The following is a 20,325-nucleotide window of genomic DNA, read 5'->3' on the forward strand; positions in this document are numbered from 1 at the left end:
TTTCTGGAAGCTTACTCTCCTCTTAATTGAAATGCTTTATATTTTAAAAGCTTAAGGAAATCTAGGCAAAGACTATTTTACATTCAAGCTGGGTTTTTTTCACAAATTTTTAGGGGACAAATATCCCTTTGTATTTAATAAAGAACAAAAAAAAAAAAATTGAACTTCCTAGGGGCAGCAACTTAAATATGGTAAATATTGCCAAATTTCCCTTTCCTGTCACAGCTTGCATGTCATTTGATGGTTTAGTTCAATTTTTCAGTTTTGCCCAAATAGAATCCCACAGGAACTTCAGTGAGGGTTTTATACTGGTTATACAAGTGCCCTTTGAAGACTTGTGATCAAGAACCACACTGTAGCTGAATTTTTACAAATATAATAAGACTTTAGTGCCTTGAAATGAGACCCTAAGAGTGAGACACACATAGGACTTCCAACTATGGATGTTATTTCCATCCTTCAGCTGTTGACTAAAGGACCAGGGGAACAAGAAGAAAAGAAAGACTATTTTATCAATACATCTGGATTTTTGTTTCACTTTGCTTCAATAAAATCCTGGATGCCAGGCACTGAAGATAAACTGTGAAATATGCAGATTTATTGCATATTATATAATCTAAAGGAATAAAATCTACTTACTACACATAAAACTGGCAATACAAAAAATGGTGTTTTAAGGCATATCTAAGGAATATTTCCTACTTCTCACTTGGAGAATCACTCTCCTTAGTGGAAGGGTATAGTTCCTCTGATCCTTCCTTCTCAGGAATTATGGAAATATTGTTATATTGTTAATATAACAATAAAAAGCACATTTCACCTAATTGTTCCTTACTGTCAGTGTGACTCTTGAACAGACACTACTTTAAATTGGTGTACAGCTGCTGTTGTGAGGATTTCTGCATGTCCTCATGACAGAGGAGATAAATTCATTAGTTGTTGGAACAATTATTACACAGCCTCAACCTCAAATGCTTCCATAAATCTTCGGACTGTCCAGACTGGATGAAATATCACCTCTGTGCACACAGCTAATTAGTAACAAACTGTATTTCTGCAATGCACAGGCCTCAGGTTCCTTACCCTAGGGGGAAAATTCCTCCATTGAAACTGTTTCTGCCACATCATCCAAATCTCCCTCATAAAGCAGTGCAATATCATGCAGAGGGAAGGGAGACACATTAGTAACCTTGCTACTCCAGTTCTGGAATTGTTATTTCACTTTTCAGTTCCTTTTAGTCCACAACACTGCTGGTATCAGCACCAAAAACCTGCTCTCCGTGCCTGTCTGGAGCCCTGGTTTGTATCACTGACATGTTAACTGGTAAGTCAGGGTGCAAATAGCTGAAACAGTTTTAAAAGACTCAGGGAAAAAAAACAGAAACAACCTAAAACCATGGGTTTTCCTTTGTTAATAATTTTAGGCTTTACTGTACTCAGTAGCAATACTGCTAGAGCCACTGGCAAGGAATTAACATTTGATAAACTCTCTTGACAGGAAACATTATCTGAATGATAGAAAAAATATGTTCTCTATCCTAAATTTATTCCTAAATTTATTTTCCCACTGGCACCCTGGTCACCAGTTTCCCATTATGTGCTGCCAGGGGAATTAATGCCAGCCCAGTATGAGAATCATATCAGCAAATATTTCCAGTAATTTCAACTACAGCCAATACACAACAATTGCAGCCATGGATTTCCTTAGGGAAGGGTATTTCCTCACCTCAGACTGAAGAGGACATTGCCATCAGGGTACACTCGGAGCATGATGTTCTCCACAGTCGTGTCATGGATGAAAGATCTTTTGGAGTGCACAAAAAACACGTCAGGAACCCAGATCTTTTTTATCAGCCGCCCATCGAAAGTCATGCTTTTGTTTTTGTTGCTGCGGAATGAGAGTCTCTCATCCTTCCAGTAGTGTCTGAGATATAAAGTCATTGTGAAGTCCTTTGGGCCATTCAAAATAAAAGGAGACAATGCTTGGTTTAGTCAAGTGCAACCGAAAATACTATAAATGAAAAGGATCAATTTCTTCTCTGGACATTATCTGAAAGATCCTTAATGGGAGGAATCAAGTACCACTCATTGAGTTTGATGTGAATATTGCTGAGATTTTAGTTCTTTTTCTTGTCCCTCATGTCTGAGGCTCAGACTTCATCTATTCTTAGATAAACCTTCTACATATTTCAGTGGTCTTCTGAATTGGGCCAGGTGTGCAGCGATAAAGAAGCTTTAAAACCAACCAAAGGTAAATGGAAAAAATGCTTCCTCTGGAAATCTTCACAACCTTTTCCAAGAATGGACTATAGTTCCTTTAAGTTTCCTTCACAAAGAGATTAATTTCAGTTCTTCATGAGCACTCAGTCAATTTTTAAAAGATCTGTACATTTTGTACAAATATTGTACAGGGGCTAAATTAGTACATTTATTAATTAAAAACATCATAAAGAAACAATATAATGAATATCATAAGAATGAGCAGTTAGATTTTACAACAGTTATAATAACTACAATATTTTAAAATATAAAAGATTGTTACCAATATTTTATGATCCTATTTAGAGAAACATCACAATTGCAAATATGCATGTGGGAAGAGATGGAGAGGATGCTGCAAAGCCAGTGTGAGCTTCTGCACAGCCTGACTGCTCTGTGTTCACCTATATAAATTTTGTATTATTAGGCAGACACCATTTATCTCAGTAGAACAATTGCTTCTGATAAGGATACTGCGAAGAGAGTATTAGATCTTCCCCTGTAATAGGATTTTATGGCCCAGTAATATGATTTTATGATTTGGGTAGGTTTGTAAAGGAGTTCATACTGACAATATTAGTGACAATTTGGGCTGAGGAATGAACAGCCTGCATTCCAGTACCACAGGCTCCAATTGCAGTGTCTCCTTCCCAGGACCATGTCTGGAACTGATGTCTCTCTTTCCATTTGTTATGATCATGGCTCCACCCATGCCACAGTTATGGACCATTCAGATTTGCATAGGCAAAAGAAGCAAAGGACACGAAGTCTCATCAGGCAATGAGCAGAGTTCTGAGAACTCCTGTGTGTTTATTGAATAGCTGGAGTTTTCAAACCAGAGCACTGCCCACCCTGAGCTGTTCTCTGGCCAGGGAGAAAATCAACTCTTACTAATTTAAATGCATGCATCAAGGCAAGGAGGTGCCCTTTAGGGTTTGCTTTCTATCATCCATCTGGATGTTTCCAAACCTCTTGTATTTTTAGTGAAATTCTTTATTCCAGCTCTGCTCACCATGTCAACTTCAGATATGCTGTCAATGCTCTCCACCTGCACATCAATGCCCACAGGTATTGGTGACCCTGCATGGGAACAGAAAGAGTGATGAGGAGCAAAAATCCCTATTTTTAAAGGGAAGACTGTGCAACACCAGCAGCATGCAGAGAGCACTCCATCCCAGCATTTTCTGCACTTTCTCTACTTTAGAACACTGAATGATAAAAGGCAACAAAGTAACACCTGAAGCTAAGCAGCTGTGAAAAAAAGCACAAGCTCTTCAGAGATCTTTTTGCAGCCAGACCAGTTGTTACTGGCACGGCAGAGTGACCAGCAGTGTCCTTGTGATGCCACAGCTAAAGAACCCCTTGGAGTGCAATTCTGAACCACCACAGGGAAAAGCTGAGTAAGTACACGAAATACATCAAAGATTGCAAAGCTTTCTCACCATCTCCAATGCTTATTCACAAACAAGATACTTATTATGACTTTTATTATCTTTAGCTACTGAACTGTTTAAGGTTTGGTATAGCTGTTTATGAAAAAACATTTTTTGCTCACTACCTCACAAGGGAAAAGCTGTACTAATCATGTTAGTCACTGTGTTGTGCATTTACTGAGTGCATTTTTAGGATGAAGTTACTCCAAATCAATTAAAAATTACAGCTAAATATGACATTATTTCCACTCTTTTCAGTGTGAAATATCTAGAATGAAGGATCCAGTTCTACATAGGTTATGTCATTCCACTAATTGATTTAATTGCTTCCTTACAGGGAAGGGAGAGAGGAACATGTATATATGCATACACACACCACCACCCCAAGAATATTCTGCATTTAGCATGAAAATCAGTAGTTATTATTGTACACAGGATTCCAATCACTTTTTTCAAAAATAGCCAGCTAAAATATGTTTAAAGTACATATTTCAAATAACCAGTTAAATACAAGGAAGTCTGAATAGCAACAGCTTTTCTATCTTGTCTTTCTCTTGTCTTTTCCTTTTAGCCCTGTCAAGCCAAAATAGTCCAGGAACATCACTCTTGTGATAACCAGCCACAATACTGTGTCCCTTTTTGGAATTATCATCCTTAAAATAGCAGCCTTCGAGGATTATGCAGCTGCCTCCAGTTCTTACCAGTAAAGATCTTGAACTATTTTAGAGGTATTTTTAAATCTGGCTCTGTAATCTCTTGATTTTACTTGTCTTTTTTTAATGGAGACTCTGTCCCTGCACAGAACAGATGAAGATGCATTGAGCATGGGGAAAAGCAAGGTGAGATATGCTCAGAGTCAGCAGGGCACACCAGAAAATATTTAGGCACTGACAAGAGCTGGGCCCTTTGGCTCAGAAATCATGTCTCTGAGAGGAATGTCTCCCTCAGCCTCTTAGCCAAAGCCTGAAATAAGATTCAGGACTCTAGAGAGAAAGTTTGTTAGAAAAACATCAGGCAGCACTTTGGAAAATGCTGCTGCTTCTGGAGAATAGAGACGGCAAAAGACAGCTGCCCCACAGGCTGATTGATGCACAAGGGTATCAATGAGAATATTCAGCCAGACTCCTTCATACAAAAATAGGAGTTTTTATATCTCTTCTAAACTAGTTTTGCCCACTTCTTGCTTTGTCTTCATCACAACACACAAATAGTTTACTTCCACTAAAAACCAACTTGTACCATACACTGGTACAAGAGTGCCTGGTTGTAATCTGAGTGGAGTCATCTTTTCTGTATTCCACTCAAATCTGAATAATAAACTAAACACGGGTTTAGCCAAAGTAGAAGTCATTGTGGAATTTATACCTGATGTGAGCATTCTTCAGAAAAGTCATTCACACATCATTTAAATGCAAACAACAATTTCTGTTGAATTATGTGGGTGGAACAGGAGGAGAGAGGGAGTAGCTCTCAAAGTCAAGAAAAGTTTTACCAGTTCCCGAGTCAAGGCCAAATCTAAAGCAAATAAAGTTAAATATCTCCCATCAATGTTCTTCAGGCAAACAAAGAGCTATGCACAAATCATACCCCAGAGTCAGACATCTGACTTTCTAAGCCATGTGTCACATGTAGTGAGGAAAAGGCTTTCCTTAGTGACAAGCTGCTCCACGTGTGTTGACAGCAGTTCTAGTATTTTTTGGAATTTCAAAAATTACAGACAATTTCTTACCCAAACAAACATTATTCCAGTGTGGGCAAAATTTCCATCAACAATTCATCTCCTCTGGGCAGATACAAAGGAACTGATCACAGAACTAGAAATCAGTGGCACCTTATGGTTATGTTGGTTGCATGCACACAAACCAAAGTGCCACTTATCCATAAATACACATAGAAACAGTTGATTCTTTGAAAAGACAGCTTCTACTGCACTGGGAACGACTATAAAAACATGCTGGTGGTGGGAATGAACAGCATAAAAGAATTCAAAACCCATGGCCAGGAGAAATACAGTGAACAATTTTAAAGTGAATTAAATAAAAGGGGAACTGTTACAATTAAGTCCATTCCTGATTAGGTAGAAATGCAAGAACTGTGAAACAGACTGCTTGAGAAGAGATTCCTCTTTGTGAAGAAATACAAAGACCTTACTTGTGATGCTTAGTGAGAAAACAGTGTCCAGTCTGTCATTCACCTCAGAGAATTGTTAAAGCACATCCCCTACCCCAGCCCTGACCCACTACTAACACATCAGAGCAGCTACAGGTATTTCCTTCCTATTCTGACTCTACTTTGGAAACAAATGTAAGCAGATAATAAAGACAGTAAGCACTGCACACATAGGCAGCCCTGATCACTCTGCTGTTCAATTTTCTATTCTGGAGCACTTCTATATTGTTGTCACTAACACACCCAACAAAACACCTCTTGGCCTCAGTCTGATTTAATCCTTCATGGGTTTTGGGAACATTTCTGTGGGTGATTAAAAATCAACTCCACTAGAAACAGGGATAATTAGCTATTGGGAACAGGCTGCTGGGAAGTGTAAATTCTTCATCCTTTGGATTTGTTTTGTCACAAGAGGATGTTTTTTAGAAAAAAACATAACTGCAGTAAGATTTGAAAAGGTTCCTAAACCAGCCAAAATAGGAAAGCAATTTACCTACCTCTGTGCCTGCACCACAGCTTTCTCCCTGCTAGATCGAGAAATTTCAGTCTCTGGCTGACCATCAGACAACAGCCTCAAATTCACTTTAAAGAAAAAAAAATAAAAGCAACCAGAGCAAAGCTGTGGTTTTTATTTCCCAGTTTTACAAAACTGGAGATGACAGAGAGGATTTTGTTATTAAATTGAGCAGCTTCAGTTGCTTCTGGAGGGTCACTACAAATCATTATTTTAGAGGGATTAGTGATTTTCACAATGGAGGCTCCACAGATTTTCAGGATAATTACTCCTCAGCAGAAAAAACCCACCATTGTTTTCAGACAGGTTTATCTTCATGCAAGCCATTTCCAGTCTTTTATTTTAAAGGTTTAAGCACAGCAAAAGAATTTCTTGATGAGCATGGAATTTTATTAATAGATAGTACATCAGGCAGATTCTGCAATAGCCTTTTTAGAAGGGATATTATGTAAAAAGGCTATCCTTTTAGCATTTTTAGGATCAATACTTGCAGTAATAATGACTGGTTTAGTGAATTCTGTAATATTTTTATAATAGCCAGATTGCACAGATTGCACCTGAAGATCTATGGCATAAATGTTGAATTTAGAAATAAATGTACCCAGTTGGCTTTGGAAGAGTGTAAGCTGGAAGAAAAAAAGAAGGTCTAGAGAAAAGTGCAAGTAGGAGATAAAGACCAGGGGAGAATTAAGATCTGTAGGTGGACTTTATTCTTCAAAAAGCCTGTGGGCCTGCAGGGGAAGAAAACTGGATAGAAATGTAAATAAGCTCAAGGGAGGTGAAGCTTTTGGATTTATTTACTTTCTTCTGGCAATGACAAGTACAGGAGAAGTACTGGCAAGAGTATTTCCTTCTTGTTACTACCCCATTTCTTTCTTTCTTATGTAAGAAATGAAGGTGGTCTGGTATGAGCAGTAACCAACTCTTGGAATGGAAGATTTAGCCATGTGAAAAAAAAAAAAATCCAGAAGCTGCCTACTCACTTCCAAACCAGATCATGACATTGCACAGAAGGCAACAATCAAACAGCCACAACAAAAAAAAATTAGGAAAGGAAAAAAAACCACCAACAACTTCCATCAACAACTCAGGAGCCTGGCTTAGGGAGTAAGTACAGTGCAACAATGTCAGTTTTAGATTTTTAAAGTTTGGGTGTACTGAATTGTTGGTTTGACTCACTTAACCTCACTGTATAATGAACTGCAAAGTAACATTTTTAAAGAGTAGGATCAGCCTGCCAGCAGCTTGCTGGGTTTGCTTTGTCTCAATGCTCTCTGTTTCTCTGGCTCTGATCTCTAATCTGCTAATAAACGGAAAATGTCAGGACTAAATTTTAAAATCTACAGTCAGAGAGTCAAATTCTAATTGTGCAGCTGGAATGGCACTGCAATCAACAGAAAGATGCCAAAATACACTCACATAAATGGCAGCAGAGTTGTGTTCATTTGGTCAAAAAATGGACCTCTCACCTCCACAATTATTCCTAGTAACACTGCAGCCAGTAGCATCAGTATCCAACAGCTCTACATTCATTTCCCCCAGGATTTTACCTGTGCATGTTTGCTCAGTTTACAAATAAAATTCAGCATGTTTTTCTTTTGTAACTTAAATACTGGGTCCTCTGGTCAGCTCATTTACATTGCCTGTATGGGGCTAGATGAAATCAAACAAGGCAGACTTAGGTATAGGAGTTCCCTGAACTGAGGCACCTCCAGCAGGTTCAAAACCACATGAATTTTCAGCTGCTTTTTCTCTTAAACTGGTGCAGAGGGTGATTGACTTTCTCAGGCAAAGGGGCACAGTGGACCCAGAGGAATAAAATCTGTCATTCCAACTCCCTGACATACCCAGAAAATCACAATGGGGTATATAGGAGAGGGGGAAAAAAAATCCATCCCTCTTCTATAGGTAAAGAATAAATACTTGTTTTTTCATCCACTTTTTCTGATCTGTTTTTTGTTGTTTTTAACTGATGCAGTGTGCTGAGCTGAATAAATCATGTGATGTGGCACGTGACAGCTACAAGCCCTTCATGAGTCACAGTACACAGCTGCTTCATTAAATCTGATGAAAACCAACCCAAAATTTCACCTGTGTTAACTGCACAAAGCCACAGTGCTCTAAGTCTCGATGCAGTTCAGGGTTCTGTTGTGTCTGCTGTGGCAATGACATCTCTAATTTCTCCCTCTCCTCTAGGTAAGTTTCCTTCTGCTGCAACACTTAATCATCAGTCCTTCAGAAAAACCCAGTCCTCATGTCTGCTGCCATAAAATAATCCTGAGGATGTTATTCAGATTCATGTTTCAGTAGAGAAATCTGTCCACTGATGAGGTTACAATTGTGTGATAAATCTCTGCTGCTGCCTTATGAACGCCAAACTGCTTCTTACTACTGCAACACCACTGAAATCAGTGGTAGAAGAGGAATTCTGGAGTATAAATTTGGGATTAACACTCATTTCACTGCGACTTTTTTCACTCTGTGCTGTAAAAATGCTGGTGGATCTGTTTTAGTCTAAGAGAGATTCACATTTCACATATTAAGAGAGTTCTGAAAATCTGGATGTGTGTGAAGAAAAAGGTGCTTCCCGTGCCACAGTGGCATGTGGATGACAGAGGAGAAGCAGAGCTGAGGCACCCTGCAGCTGAAAGCTATTTCTGAAAGAGAGGAGTACAGCTGAAATCACACCCAGGGCAATGTGATGAGTGAGAGGCCTGTGCAGTGAAGTCAGTGGAAAAACTACAGCTGGCTTCAAGAGGAACAGAATGGGCTCTGTGGAGAGTCATCTACAAAAACAAAACAAAACAAAAAACCCACCAAAAACCCACCAAAAAAAACCCCCACCACAAAAAACCAAACATCACAAACAAACAACAACGGGACAAGGAGAAAAAGCCTGGGTGTAAAAAATCCTCACCACCCATGGAAAATGACAACTGCCAGATCACAGGGTATGTACCCAAAGCTGCTTTTATGTACATCACCAGTATTGTTTTCTGGGATGATCCAGCAATAAAGGACATCCCAAACTGCTGTCTGCTTTCCTGGAAATGCTACCTCCTTTCTGAGGTGACACTCTCAAAAATTTAAATTCCTTGTGAGGTAACAAGAAGATGTCCAGGTTAACAGATATCAGACGAGACAGGTATTAGGCAAGAGGTAATCTGAATTTCTGTTGCCAAGAAACAGACTGTATCTCAACTATTCAAAATCAAGCAAGGTTTTTGCTGTCTGACAAGACATCATTTCTATGGTAACAAGAAACCCTTTCCCATTCTCCCAGCACATCCAAAGATGCTTTCCTTACCTGTTCTCCCTCTTGGCCCTGATCAGCAAGATCCCAGCAGCTGGTGTCAACAAGAGCAGCTCCCCAGACCTCAGTTTGCCTCCCAAACCTGTTTGTCTACACAACTGATTATTAGTCCTCATATATTTTATTTTGGCCTCATAATCCAGAGCAGTACAGTCCATTTTCATGAATCATGAAAAGGCAACTGGTGCAGAACAGGCTTAGACAAAGCTTATTAGTGGGTCAGCTTTCTCATTTTCCCTTCCATGAAGGAGAGTCAAAACTGCATCCAAGCTGTGAACATCCCATTGAATACTCCCTTGATCCAGATGCAATTTAGTTAAATGAACAAATAATCATCATAGTGCCCAACACAACAGCAATGACATGATAATAACCTGAAGGCCTGTGGTTAGTTTGTTGTTTTTTTTAATTTTGTACAGAGCAAGCAGATTTAGGAACTGATGGATCATTTCAATCTCTCAAAACAAATCTGATGACTAAGTAATTTGCTAATTGCTACTAGACTGTGCAGTTTACAGGGATACCTTAATCACTGTTCTCAAAGAACCTTACTCTAATATTATTTTTCTACTTAGTTTTGTAAAGCAGACAATTTGAACAGTTTCCCCTATTGATACACTAAACACAGAGAAGCCCCTTGTCTTTGACATTTCTATATTTCTTCCTTCTTTACTTCCTGAGGCACAACAACTGACATGTGCTGCCGTTAAATCTGTCATTCCACTTAAGGCTACAAAGTTCAAGTAAACCTCCAGAGAGAGGATAAACTCTCAACCTGCACAGGACAGGCATGTTCTGCTCACCTCCAAATCCAGGTCTCAGTGCAAAGTCATGGTCCTCTATGTGAAGAAGCTGCTCAGTCTTAAGTGGTCGGACCTTTGTGCTGTCAAGTTTCCTCATTTTAATTTCTCGTTTGCTATGTTTAAAAAAAAAAAAAAAAAAAAAAAAAGTGAGAAACTTAATTAATTTCTTCTGCCCTGACATTCACAGTGCTAGTCAAATGATATAGGGAACTGGGAGTACTGGGCAGCTGAATGTGGAATGTTAAGGGTAACAACTGTGCTAACAAAGCTGGAGAAAAATATATTGGGAAAGGTTGGGAAATGAGGTATGAAGGTGCCCAGGTCCATGAAGAACACTAATTATTTATAAGAAGTCCCAGGAAGAACTGCTACATCCTCTTCTGTTCTCCTCAGAGATTGTAGCTATCATTATATAAGAGAACAGAGCTGTTTGAAGTCATTATTCACATAAACACTTGCAAATCAATTTGGAAATAACACCACATATCCATGGTTTAACCACTTCATACATTATCCGTAGTACAGAGACAATTATTTATTTTAGTATAAATGTGGCTTTTTTCCTAGGAGCTCAAATGAGTCTAGAAGGAACTGAGAAAGGATGATCCTGGGTCTAGGCACTTGCTGGGGGACTGGCTTTAAGTGGAGAGTAGGTTTAGATTGGGTATCAGGAAGGAATTCTTTCCTGTGAGAGTGGTGAGGCCCTGGCACAGGTTGCCCAGAGAAGCTGTGACAGCCCCATCCCTGAAAGTGTTCAAAGCCAGGTTGGATGAGGTTTGGAGAAACCAGGTCTAGTGGAAAGTGTCCCTGCCCATGGCAGGGGGTTGGAATGAGATGATCTCATGATTCTATATTCCATTGTACACATTAAGAACATCTTCCTCACAGAAGTATTCTCCTGGTGAGAACAGTGAACCATGGGAATGTATTGCTTGGGCAGGTATTGAGACTCCTTTCACTCAGGCTATTTTAGAATAGGTCAGACATCTATTTGTAGGAATGACTTCACTGGCTGCTTTGCCACAGGCAAGGGACTCTCCCTAGACACAGTTTCTTTCATGGCTTCTGTGATTCTCTGGAACTTTGCTGCAAGCAACTCTAATTATTACTTCTGACTGAACAATAGAAATGTCTTCTGAAGATTGGCCTCATAGTCAAATATTGCTTAAAGCAAGGTATGGAATACCTTAGGATAAGGTATATGGTTCTATTTACTTATTTTTCTCCTCCCCCCCTCCTTTTTTTTTTTTTTTCCTTAATAAAGAAGCCCAAGAAATTACTTTCATAAGTTACAGGAATGACGAGGTGGCTGCTGGGCTACTCAGAATTATTGGGCTTGAACAAATTCATTTACCTTAGTATTCTTGAATGTCTCTGGCAGTGCTGCCTGAATCAAATTACAGGGCAATCAGAAGGTCCATGAGGCATTTCAAATACTTTAGACTTTAGTTTTCTAAGTATGAAAATAATGTGGATGGTGAAATGAAAGCCCACACTTCAGAGAATTAAAATCACCGCAGAGCAAGCCTGCATCAGGGTAGGACAGGCAGCAGAACTGAACAGCTGCAGTGTTCTCTACATGAGGAAATTCTGCTGCTTGGGATCCAGGAGAGGAGAAAATGATGAATTATGTTCAGAATGCCATGGCACAGCTAATACACTTGGGAAGCATGAGGTTATTTGTCATCTGATGCGCCAAGGAAAATGCCTGTTTGATGCTCCAAGGATTTCACTGGAAGAAGTAGGCTGGAACTGATTCATCTATTACAACTTCTTGCTAGAAGCAAGTCTGCAACTGAGGAAGATTTTCCCTGGACAAGAGAGGCAAAACATAAGCTACCAGGGCAGGAATTTTCTCCTTAATAAGCCACTGGGAAGAGATCTTCTGGGATTTTAAACCACAAAGCTATTTGGAAGGAATGTGGCCTGCTAACTGCTCAAGGTAATGAGCTTAAGCATGCTGAACGGATTCTTGCACTCCTGCAAAGTATTTGGAAGTCTATGGAAGTAGCTCTCAGGCACTGCAGAGGTCATCAAAAAGGGAAAACAGACCCAGAACTGGGAAATCCCTTTGCTGACAAAGCAGCAAGAGGGGTTGCAGCAAAGGGCATTCGTGCAGTGCTACCACAGAAGAAAGTAGATTTGTTGGAGCTTACCCCAAAATACAATCACAGGGATCACAAATTAATTTTCTTAAGGCTGAGATCAAAGAAGGTGGGTGGGCTGTTACCCTGCATGACAGGTGGTTGCTTCCACTCTTGCTCCTTTGAGAAATAGCCCGGCAAGAGCATGAGAGTACCCACTGGGGAAGAGAAAATCTTTTAAAACATCTGAAGAAAGTAGTAATAGGGTGAAGAATGATCAGTCTATAAGAAGCAAGTGTGAAACCTGTTGTAAAAACAGCCGTGACACAAACAAAAAAGTTGTGTTGGGGTAACAAAGACAAGAGATCTCCTGGGAAACTACTGGCAGTAGTTTTTGGAAACTGCTGAGATGCCATGCAAATATATACTGGTGCTGGTTGATACCTTCAGTGGATGGCCTGAAGCTTACCCATTGCACCAACACAGCAAAGGAAGTAGTGAAAGCTTTGCTCAATTATAATTCCAAAGTTTGGGGTTCCTCTGGGAATGTCATCAGATAAAAGACCACATTTTGTTGTGACAGTAGTTGGGGAAGTTCGCAGGATTCTGGGACTTACCTGGGACCTGCACACCCCATACAGGCCCCAGGCAAGCAGCAAAGCTGAAAGTATGAATGGAACCCTCAAACCCCAGATTTGTAAGATTTGTTATCCATGACATGGGTTCAAGCCTTGCTGAGAGTCTGGATACAGCCAAGGCAGAGGGACAACATAAGCCCTTAAGAGATACAATATGGCAGGCCATATCAGGTTCCACAAGTCCTGGGGGAAATTCACATGAAAGATAAAACTGATTCACATGAAAGGTAAAACTGAAACTTAATGGCTCTGAGTTGCACTTTGCAGAAGCTCCAGAGATTCATTGTGTTATCCAAGCCAATCGCATTGGACACACCTGCCCACATGTTCCAGCCTGGAGACTGGGTGGGACAGTGACCCCTCATAAGCCAAGTGGAAGGGACTGCTCCAAGTTCTGCTGATCACTGTCACTGTGGTCAAGGTTGCTGGCAAAGGACCATGGATCCACTACTCCAGAGTGAAGAAAGTCTCTGTTCCCAAAACCATTAAGAAGACAGAGACTGATAGAAATCAGGAGGATGTGGTTTAAACTGTTTTGTACATTGTCTGCCCAACTAGTAACTATGATTCAGGGTTCACCCCATGATTTGCATAGGACTGTAGTCCAAAATGTGTCCAAAACTCTTTATAAGAACAATTGCTGGATCTGTATCCAGTTACCACCTCTAGATGGGGACAGTCACTGACCACTGATTGGCATTTTAATAGAAATGTATCAAATGGTGGGAACCAATTAATAGTGTCCTTCTATCCCCTAAACCCCTGAGCAGCCTGATAGAACATGGGAACTATACAGCTCCCTGTGCAGTTGTAAATGCCACAGGAAAGGCCATGCTTCCTTAATATTGTCATAAAACCAATTTCAGAGAAATAATCAGCCCCAAAGTTGCAGCAAAGGTGAAATTGACAGGATGGAGACTGGCTCTGCCATTTGACACAGGATATGTGATGATAAGGCCTGGAAAGTCCTGCCCGTGACTAAAGATCAGGCTTGTGCCCTTGGGGCCGTGGTCCCAAATAAAATAATAACTGATCATCTGAAAAACCAAATGGGAGGAAGAAAAGATCTCTTAATCCTCTCACTGAGCATCCCACACTTTTCCATAACATAGTCAGAACTCTCCTCTGTTGAACAGTTGAACTGGAGAGAGCAATTGTCGTCTCAGCTGTCATTGAACATATTGAGCAGCATACTGCAGATGCAACTTCAGCCTTACAGGAGGAAGTTGACAGTCTGTCCCATGCAGTTATGCAGAACAGGATAGCTCTCAGTTTCATACTTGCCACACAGAGAGGTGTATGTGCTATTGTCAATACCACTACTTGTTCTTTTGTAGACCAATGTGGCAAAGTTAAGAAGGATGTGGATGAAATTTAGAAGGGGACTCAAATTTTACACAAAGTAGGTCCCAGAAACGAGACCTTGCAATTTGACTATATCTTCCACACCCTCACCTCATGGTTACCAAACTGGGCTTGGATAAAAGAAACATTTATAACAGCTGTAATTCTAGTTACCATCTGTGTAATAGCCTGTGGGTTGGCTGGTTGTGTAAACTGGTACTGTGGGTAATATAGAGACTAGACAAAGTCAACCCTTATTAGTCTCTAAAAGGAAAAAAATGATGCCAAGATGATTTTTTGCTTTTTCTTTTATATACCTTTTATATAACTTTCATGTATCCTCAGCATTCTTAGTATGCACTCTTGCAATTCTTCAAGTCTGATAACTTGGCATAGCCCAAGTATTTTGCTAGGCCAGGGGACCCTAAGGGTCTCATAGTAGGAGGCTGGAAATTCATGATAAGGCAGATATCAGGCTGTATCTGAGAGGAAAAGGCCACACACAATCCCAGAACCGTTCAGGCTGGAAAAGACCTTTAAGATCATTGAGCCCAACCATTAACCCAGCCCTGCCAAGTTCATCACTAAACCATGTCCCTAAGTGCCACCACCTCTACACATCTTTTAAACACCTCTAGGGACAGTGGGTGAATCCATCTCTTCCATGGATAGCCTGTTTCAGGACTTGATGGCCTTTTTGGTGAAGAATTTTTTGTAAAACCATTAGCAGATGGTTTTGTGAAACCATTAGAGGACAGATGCACCTAAGGACAGAAAATCTCTCTTTACATATCTGTGGTAGTAGTAACAAAAATAACTCTGGTATTGGTGTAGATGTGGGCAATGATAAAAATTTATTGATCTCAGTGAGGCACATGCTCAAAAAATACTGCTTCCACTCATAGTTGTGCTTTCCACAGCTGTACTTCAGGCAAGGGTTTACATTATGTAAATTAAAGGGCAATCTATAATTACATTCCAAAAAGGGCCATAAAAAGCACTTGAATATTTCAGATCACATAGGGAATTCGCTCTTGTTGGTACTTCTATATTAAATTAACAGGAGCACTAAGTTTTTGGCTGAAAAATAGTGAGAAATACTGTTTTGACACTTCCCTACCCAATACTATTGCATGGGCCTTGGTATTTGCCAGAGATCTCAAAGATCAGTTAGTCACTGCCTCTGAAACCAATTTCAGAATTAATTAACAATGGACAAAGATGTGTCAGGATTTTAAAGACAAATTTAGCTGCTCCTACCTAGCCTTGAACACCATCAGCGAATGAAAGGTCAAAGGTCTGCTCAAGGGTACTTAGATAATTTTTGGTTAAAGCATTTAATCACTTAATGCCATCAATGTACCTCCATAAACCAGTGGCATGACTGGGATTGATGTGGTTCGTGTCCCATCTGGTTGTCTTCAACTTACCAGGCTATCAAAAGTTTATGCTGGTTCAAGGAGGAATCAGACAAGTTCATGGAAAAGAAATCCACTGACGATCACTAAATCTGCAGAAATTACATCCAACACAGGATGCTGCTGTAACAAAATTGGTGACTTGGTACAGCTGTGAATATTAGGCGAAAATATTTTATTTGCCATGTCCTTATTCAGCTAAGGTTGTGCTTGCAAGCCCTTGCTATAAACTCAGTATAGTACAGGGATCCCTGGAAAGATCCTGCTTGGCTGTTCTTCTGTTTTAGAGCTCTGCTAATGATATGGTAAAAGTTCTTGTAGGAAACTAAAGAACGGGTTTTTTCCCCCTATCATCCTTTCATATTGAAACTAGGTAAGATCATGAGAAGAATACTATTAAGGCGCCTTTTATGAAAAGAATACCCTGGATGTCATGGCCATAAGTTTTGTTCCAGTGTTGTGTCCCCAGGATACTCTGGCTACTACTAAATCAAAGGTACTCAAAAGGTAGAAGTTACAGAAATCTTATTCCAAGGGGAGTCTGTGGGGTAATCCAGCAGTGTGACCTCTTAAATGTTTTAATATATCCTTCCAGCCTTGAAGCCCAGATAAATTAAATAATCAAAATTGCACAGTTCTCTCTCATACACATGAAAATGCATTTCTAATTGTTCAGCAACATCAGCAATGTGTACTGTAAAAAAACTGATTGTCAAAATATTAGGGTTTTTTTCTTTGCTGTAGGAAATGGACCACGAGAATAATCGCTTTCTCATGTACTTTTGGTTAATGCTTTAAAATCTTCTTTACAGGAGAATGCAGACAAACAGCTTTGGAGGGAGAATTGGGTTACTCTATTAAAACAGTGGAACTTGTAGGTTAAGTAACATTTTCACATGGGATTCTTTTTAAAAGGCCACCCATTTAACCAAGGCCATCTGTCAGCTATGTCCCTAAGAACCCTAGTGCTGGCTGAAAGATTGTTCCCCAGAAAGAAAAAGATGCTGGTGGAAAGTCAGACCCTGATGCAGTGTACTGGAGGATAATGCAGCCTTTAGAACAAAAGCAGAGAATGAAACAAAGAGAAATTAAACACATCTGGATCTTTTGCAGAGAAAAGCTGATTTGCTGCTGTTAAGCTTTGGGATCCTCTGTGGCTCAGATTTTGCAGTCTTCTTCCCAGTTCAAAATCACCAGGACCTTGAAAATGAGGATGTGGGATGCCAAAGCTTGTGTAAAGAAAACTGCCACACCAGGCAGCAGCAGATGGATTCCTCCTTGTCCCTATTCCTCCTTTCTGATAACACACTTGTGGCTCTCTCACAGGATTGTCACATGGATCCATTTGCATGCACCAGTAAAAATCTGTGACAAGGGAGAGGATACTGGCACTGCAAGAGGATGTTCATCAGGATTGCCACAAAATTTCCTGTCTCCTGGCATCAGGTTTCCCTCCTGCTTTGTGATTTTTCATGTCAACAACATAGCAACTGCTCTCAGCTAAGGCAGAACAGGATAAATGCAAACAACAGCAGCATATGCTCCTCTCTTACAACAGACAAAAGTGTACCAGCTGAGCTTAAAATAGACCTGCCTTGCCACAACCACTAACAAGGTATTGTATTCTGTTTTAACTGCTTCCTGAGACTGGCAAAGCACCAGATGAAATCCTATGTTGATACTGGGGCTGGTTCTGTTAATTTTCCTCTGTTGTTACAAATAATTGTGCACCAGCACTCAGGCTGTTTGAAACAGCCTGCTGGACAGCCATTCTTTCCACGAGCTTTTGGCTTGCACCAAACTCATATATGGGACCCATAACTTTGAACAGAAACCCAGAAGCCCAGAGTGACACAGCACCTCTGGGCACCTCTGTTGTGTCATTTGTTATCCTTGCACTGCTAAACAAGATTTTATCAAGACATGGAGGGTTCCAGAGATATTTCACTGCTGGATGCTTGCATGAGAAGTAATACAGGAGGTTAAAATCTGTTCACCTGCTGTAAAGCATGCAACTTGAGGGCGAAAAACCAGCTTAAACACATCAGAGGAGTCCAGTTACGTTATTTTTCTTCAAAATGTGATATTGGACAAATAAACAATGAGCTCCCCTGCTCCTTTTCGTAGGGGGTCAAGCAAATTTTTGAATCTTAACAGTTGTACCCCTTCTTCCTTAAATGGAGCTAGTTATTTCCAAGAAAGAGGAATTTTTTCTTGGGCTATTACTGATAGCCATTGGTCTGTTCACACAGCATTAGATTAATCTGGAAACAGGTTGAGAGACCTCACATAGCAGATATGAGCTGCCTTCCTGGGGGAGATCACTGACACTTTGCCCAGAAATTTATAGGTAAAAACCTCTCTATCATTATTCATTTTCAACCAGCTACTCGATTGAAAGGCTAAGAACAGGAACAATCTTCAAAGTCTAAAAGCATTAAATACAGTCCAGAAAGGAAACACACTGTGTCATCACTACAAATAAGGTGTCATTCATCCCATTTAATGCCATAAAAAAAGTTTTCTGTAGCTTTATAACGTAACTACTCTGCTGTACTGGTAATGGAAGTCACTTTGTAACACTGGCACAGGACTTGGGAAGGCATTTCTCCTTCTTGGGATGGGAGTTAAAGGGCAAGAATACTTGGAACATCACAGCAATAATCTGGTAGCCTTGTATCACACCAGGTAAAAGGGCTGTGTGTGGGTGTGGGTGGGTACATAACTGCATATTTATGAAACATTCATAAAATCACAATGTGAAAAGTCTGGTTATGAAAAATTAATTCATACTTCACCATTTCTGTTTTGAGAACATCCTAGCAATACTTATACATACTACAAATCCAGAAACTGGAAAAACAGGACAGTGACCCAAAAGAGTGGGTTGAAAGGTGGCTGACAGCGTGAAGTTTACCAGATGAACAAAGAGACATAAAGTCTATTTCTTACCTGTTATGCTTTCTTGAGAATGACATTTGCTGTCGACGATGAAGACGGTGCTGATGACTGTGAGAACTGTGTAGCACTGCTGTTGGCCACAGGCAGGTGAGGAACAGAAGTTTCATGACCAGAACCATCTCTTCCAAAAGAGAAATGCACCTGATCACCCAATCCACCTTGCTGACTTCTGATTTTTAGTGTTTTTACCGTTTAGAGACAGCATAGCAGACAAAAGATGCACATGAAGCAAGGCATCCCCGAAGAGAGAAGACAGGGGCATCCCAGTTCTGATGTCCTCGCCGAGTTCCCCTCGTATTTTGGCAAACCATAAATATTCCCTCAGCTCTACATCCCTGCAGCATCTGCTGTCCAACCAGAAGCACCTTGTTTTCAGCACTGTGGTAGGTAGGGCAGGTTGCTTGGCCAGGCTGCTTTCCTCTGATCCATTGCTGCCTCTCTTTCAGCAAAGGCGCGTTTTTAAATTCTCCATCACCCGCTCTGTAACCTCTTCAACATCGCCTGTGCAGGCAAAGTGATGTCAAACATTTAATCCCCCTTAAATCCCACACAAAACCATACAAAAATCTGCTTTAATGACAAAGGTCTCTAAATTAATCTTGCTTTCTATATATGTGTGTATCTGCTCAAAACCATCTTCTGCACAGACCAAGCTCTTTTGTTAACTGGCTACATTGCCCTATCTTCCCAACCATTAACATCCATTCTGGCTCCGAGAGCTGCCAGCATTTTGTCACTGCACACACACTTCCTTCTGAACAGCACAATATCACAGGGCAAGCCCAAATTAAAAAGGAACTCCTGTTTTGATATTCACCAATACCAGAAAATACAATTTCCCCCCCTCTCCTTTTTCTTCTTTTTACTAAGCTCTGCAGCTATTTAATTCACCCTGAATTTACAAGGTATGTGCATGGCCAAGACCCAGTATCCTTACACCAACCCTAATTTTATCTTTATTGCATTTAGCCTGCCCTACCTGCTCAACAGAAGGTTGAAGTGCAAATCATTTTATTAACAAAATGTTGCCTAAGCAATAATTTGCTCATGGCAGCTAAAAATGATGGTAAGATTTCTTAGGGGCTTAAAACTGGGGGCACATCCTCTTACCTAACACGGTCAAATTTATCCTTTTCAAGCCATCAGCAAGTTCAGTCAGTTATTAAAAGTGATAGCATAAGTTTATTTTTCTTTATCTAAAAATCAGAGATTTGAGACTGAAAGTTTAGGAAATGGAAATACCCCACCCCTATCTAACAGCTGGAGGAGTAATTTGGGTCTCCTAGTAGGAGGCTTCTTCCTAAGTAAGACAAAGCCAGGAATAAAACCAAGCCCAACACTGCTTCTGCTGAGAGTGTGAGCTCCCACACACCCTGGGACAATAATCCT

General features: G+C 40.3%; 1 protein-coding gene across 1 annotated transcript in view; it reads right to left on the reverse strand.

The window, feature by feature from the left end:
* Positions 1–20,093, reverse strand: part of GABRR3 (gamma-aminobutyric acid type A receptor subunit rho3) — a 29,179-nt gene extending 9,086 nt beyond the window's left edge. Inside the window, exons 1-5 of the mRNA XM_066340833.1 lie at positions 20,047–20,093; positions 18,928–19,437; positions 10,492–10,604; positions 3,272–3,339; positions 1,727–1,950 (exon numbers count right to left, since the gene is read on the reverse strand). Coding sequence (XP_066196930.1) covers positions 1,727–1,950; positions 3,272–3,339; positions 10,492–10,604; positions 18,928–19,055 — 533 coding nt within the window. The 5' untranslated portion in view covers positions 19,056–19,437; positions 20,047–20,093. The remainder of the gene's footprint in view (positions 1–1,726; positions 1,951–3,271; positions 3,340–10,491; positions 10,605–18,927; positions 19,438–20,046) is intronic.
* Positions 20,094–20,325: the final 232 nt, after the last annotated feature.

Source organism: Sylvia atricapilla, chromosome 2 (assembly GCF_009819655.1).
Source record: "Sylvia atricapilla isolate bSylAtr1 chromosome 2, bSylAtr1.pri, whole genome shotgun sequence".
NCBI lineage: Eukaryota > Metazoa > Chordata > Aves > Passeriformes > Sylviidae > Sylvia > Sylvia atricapilla.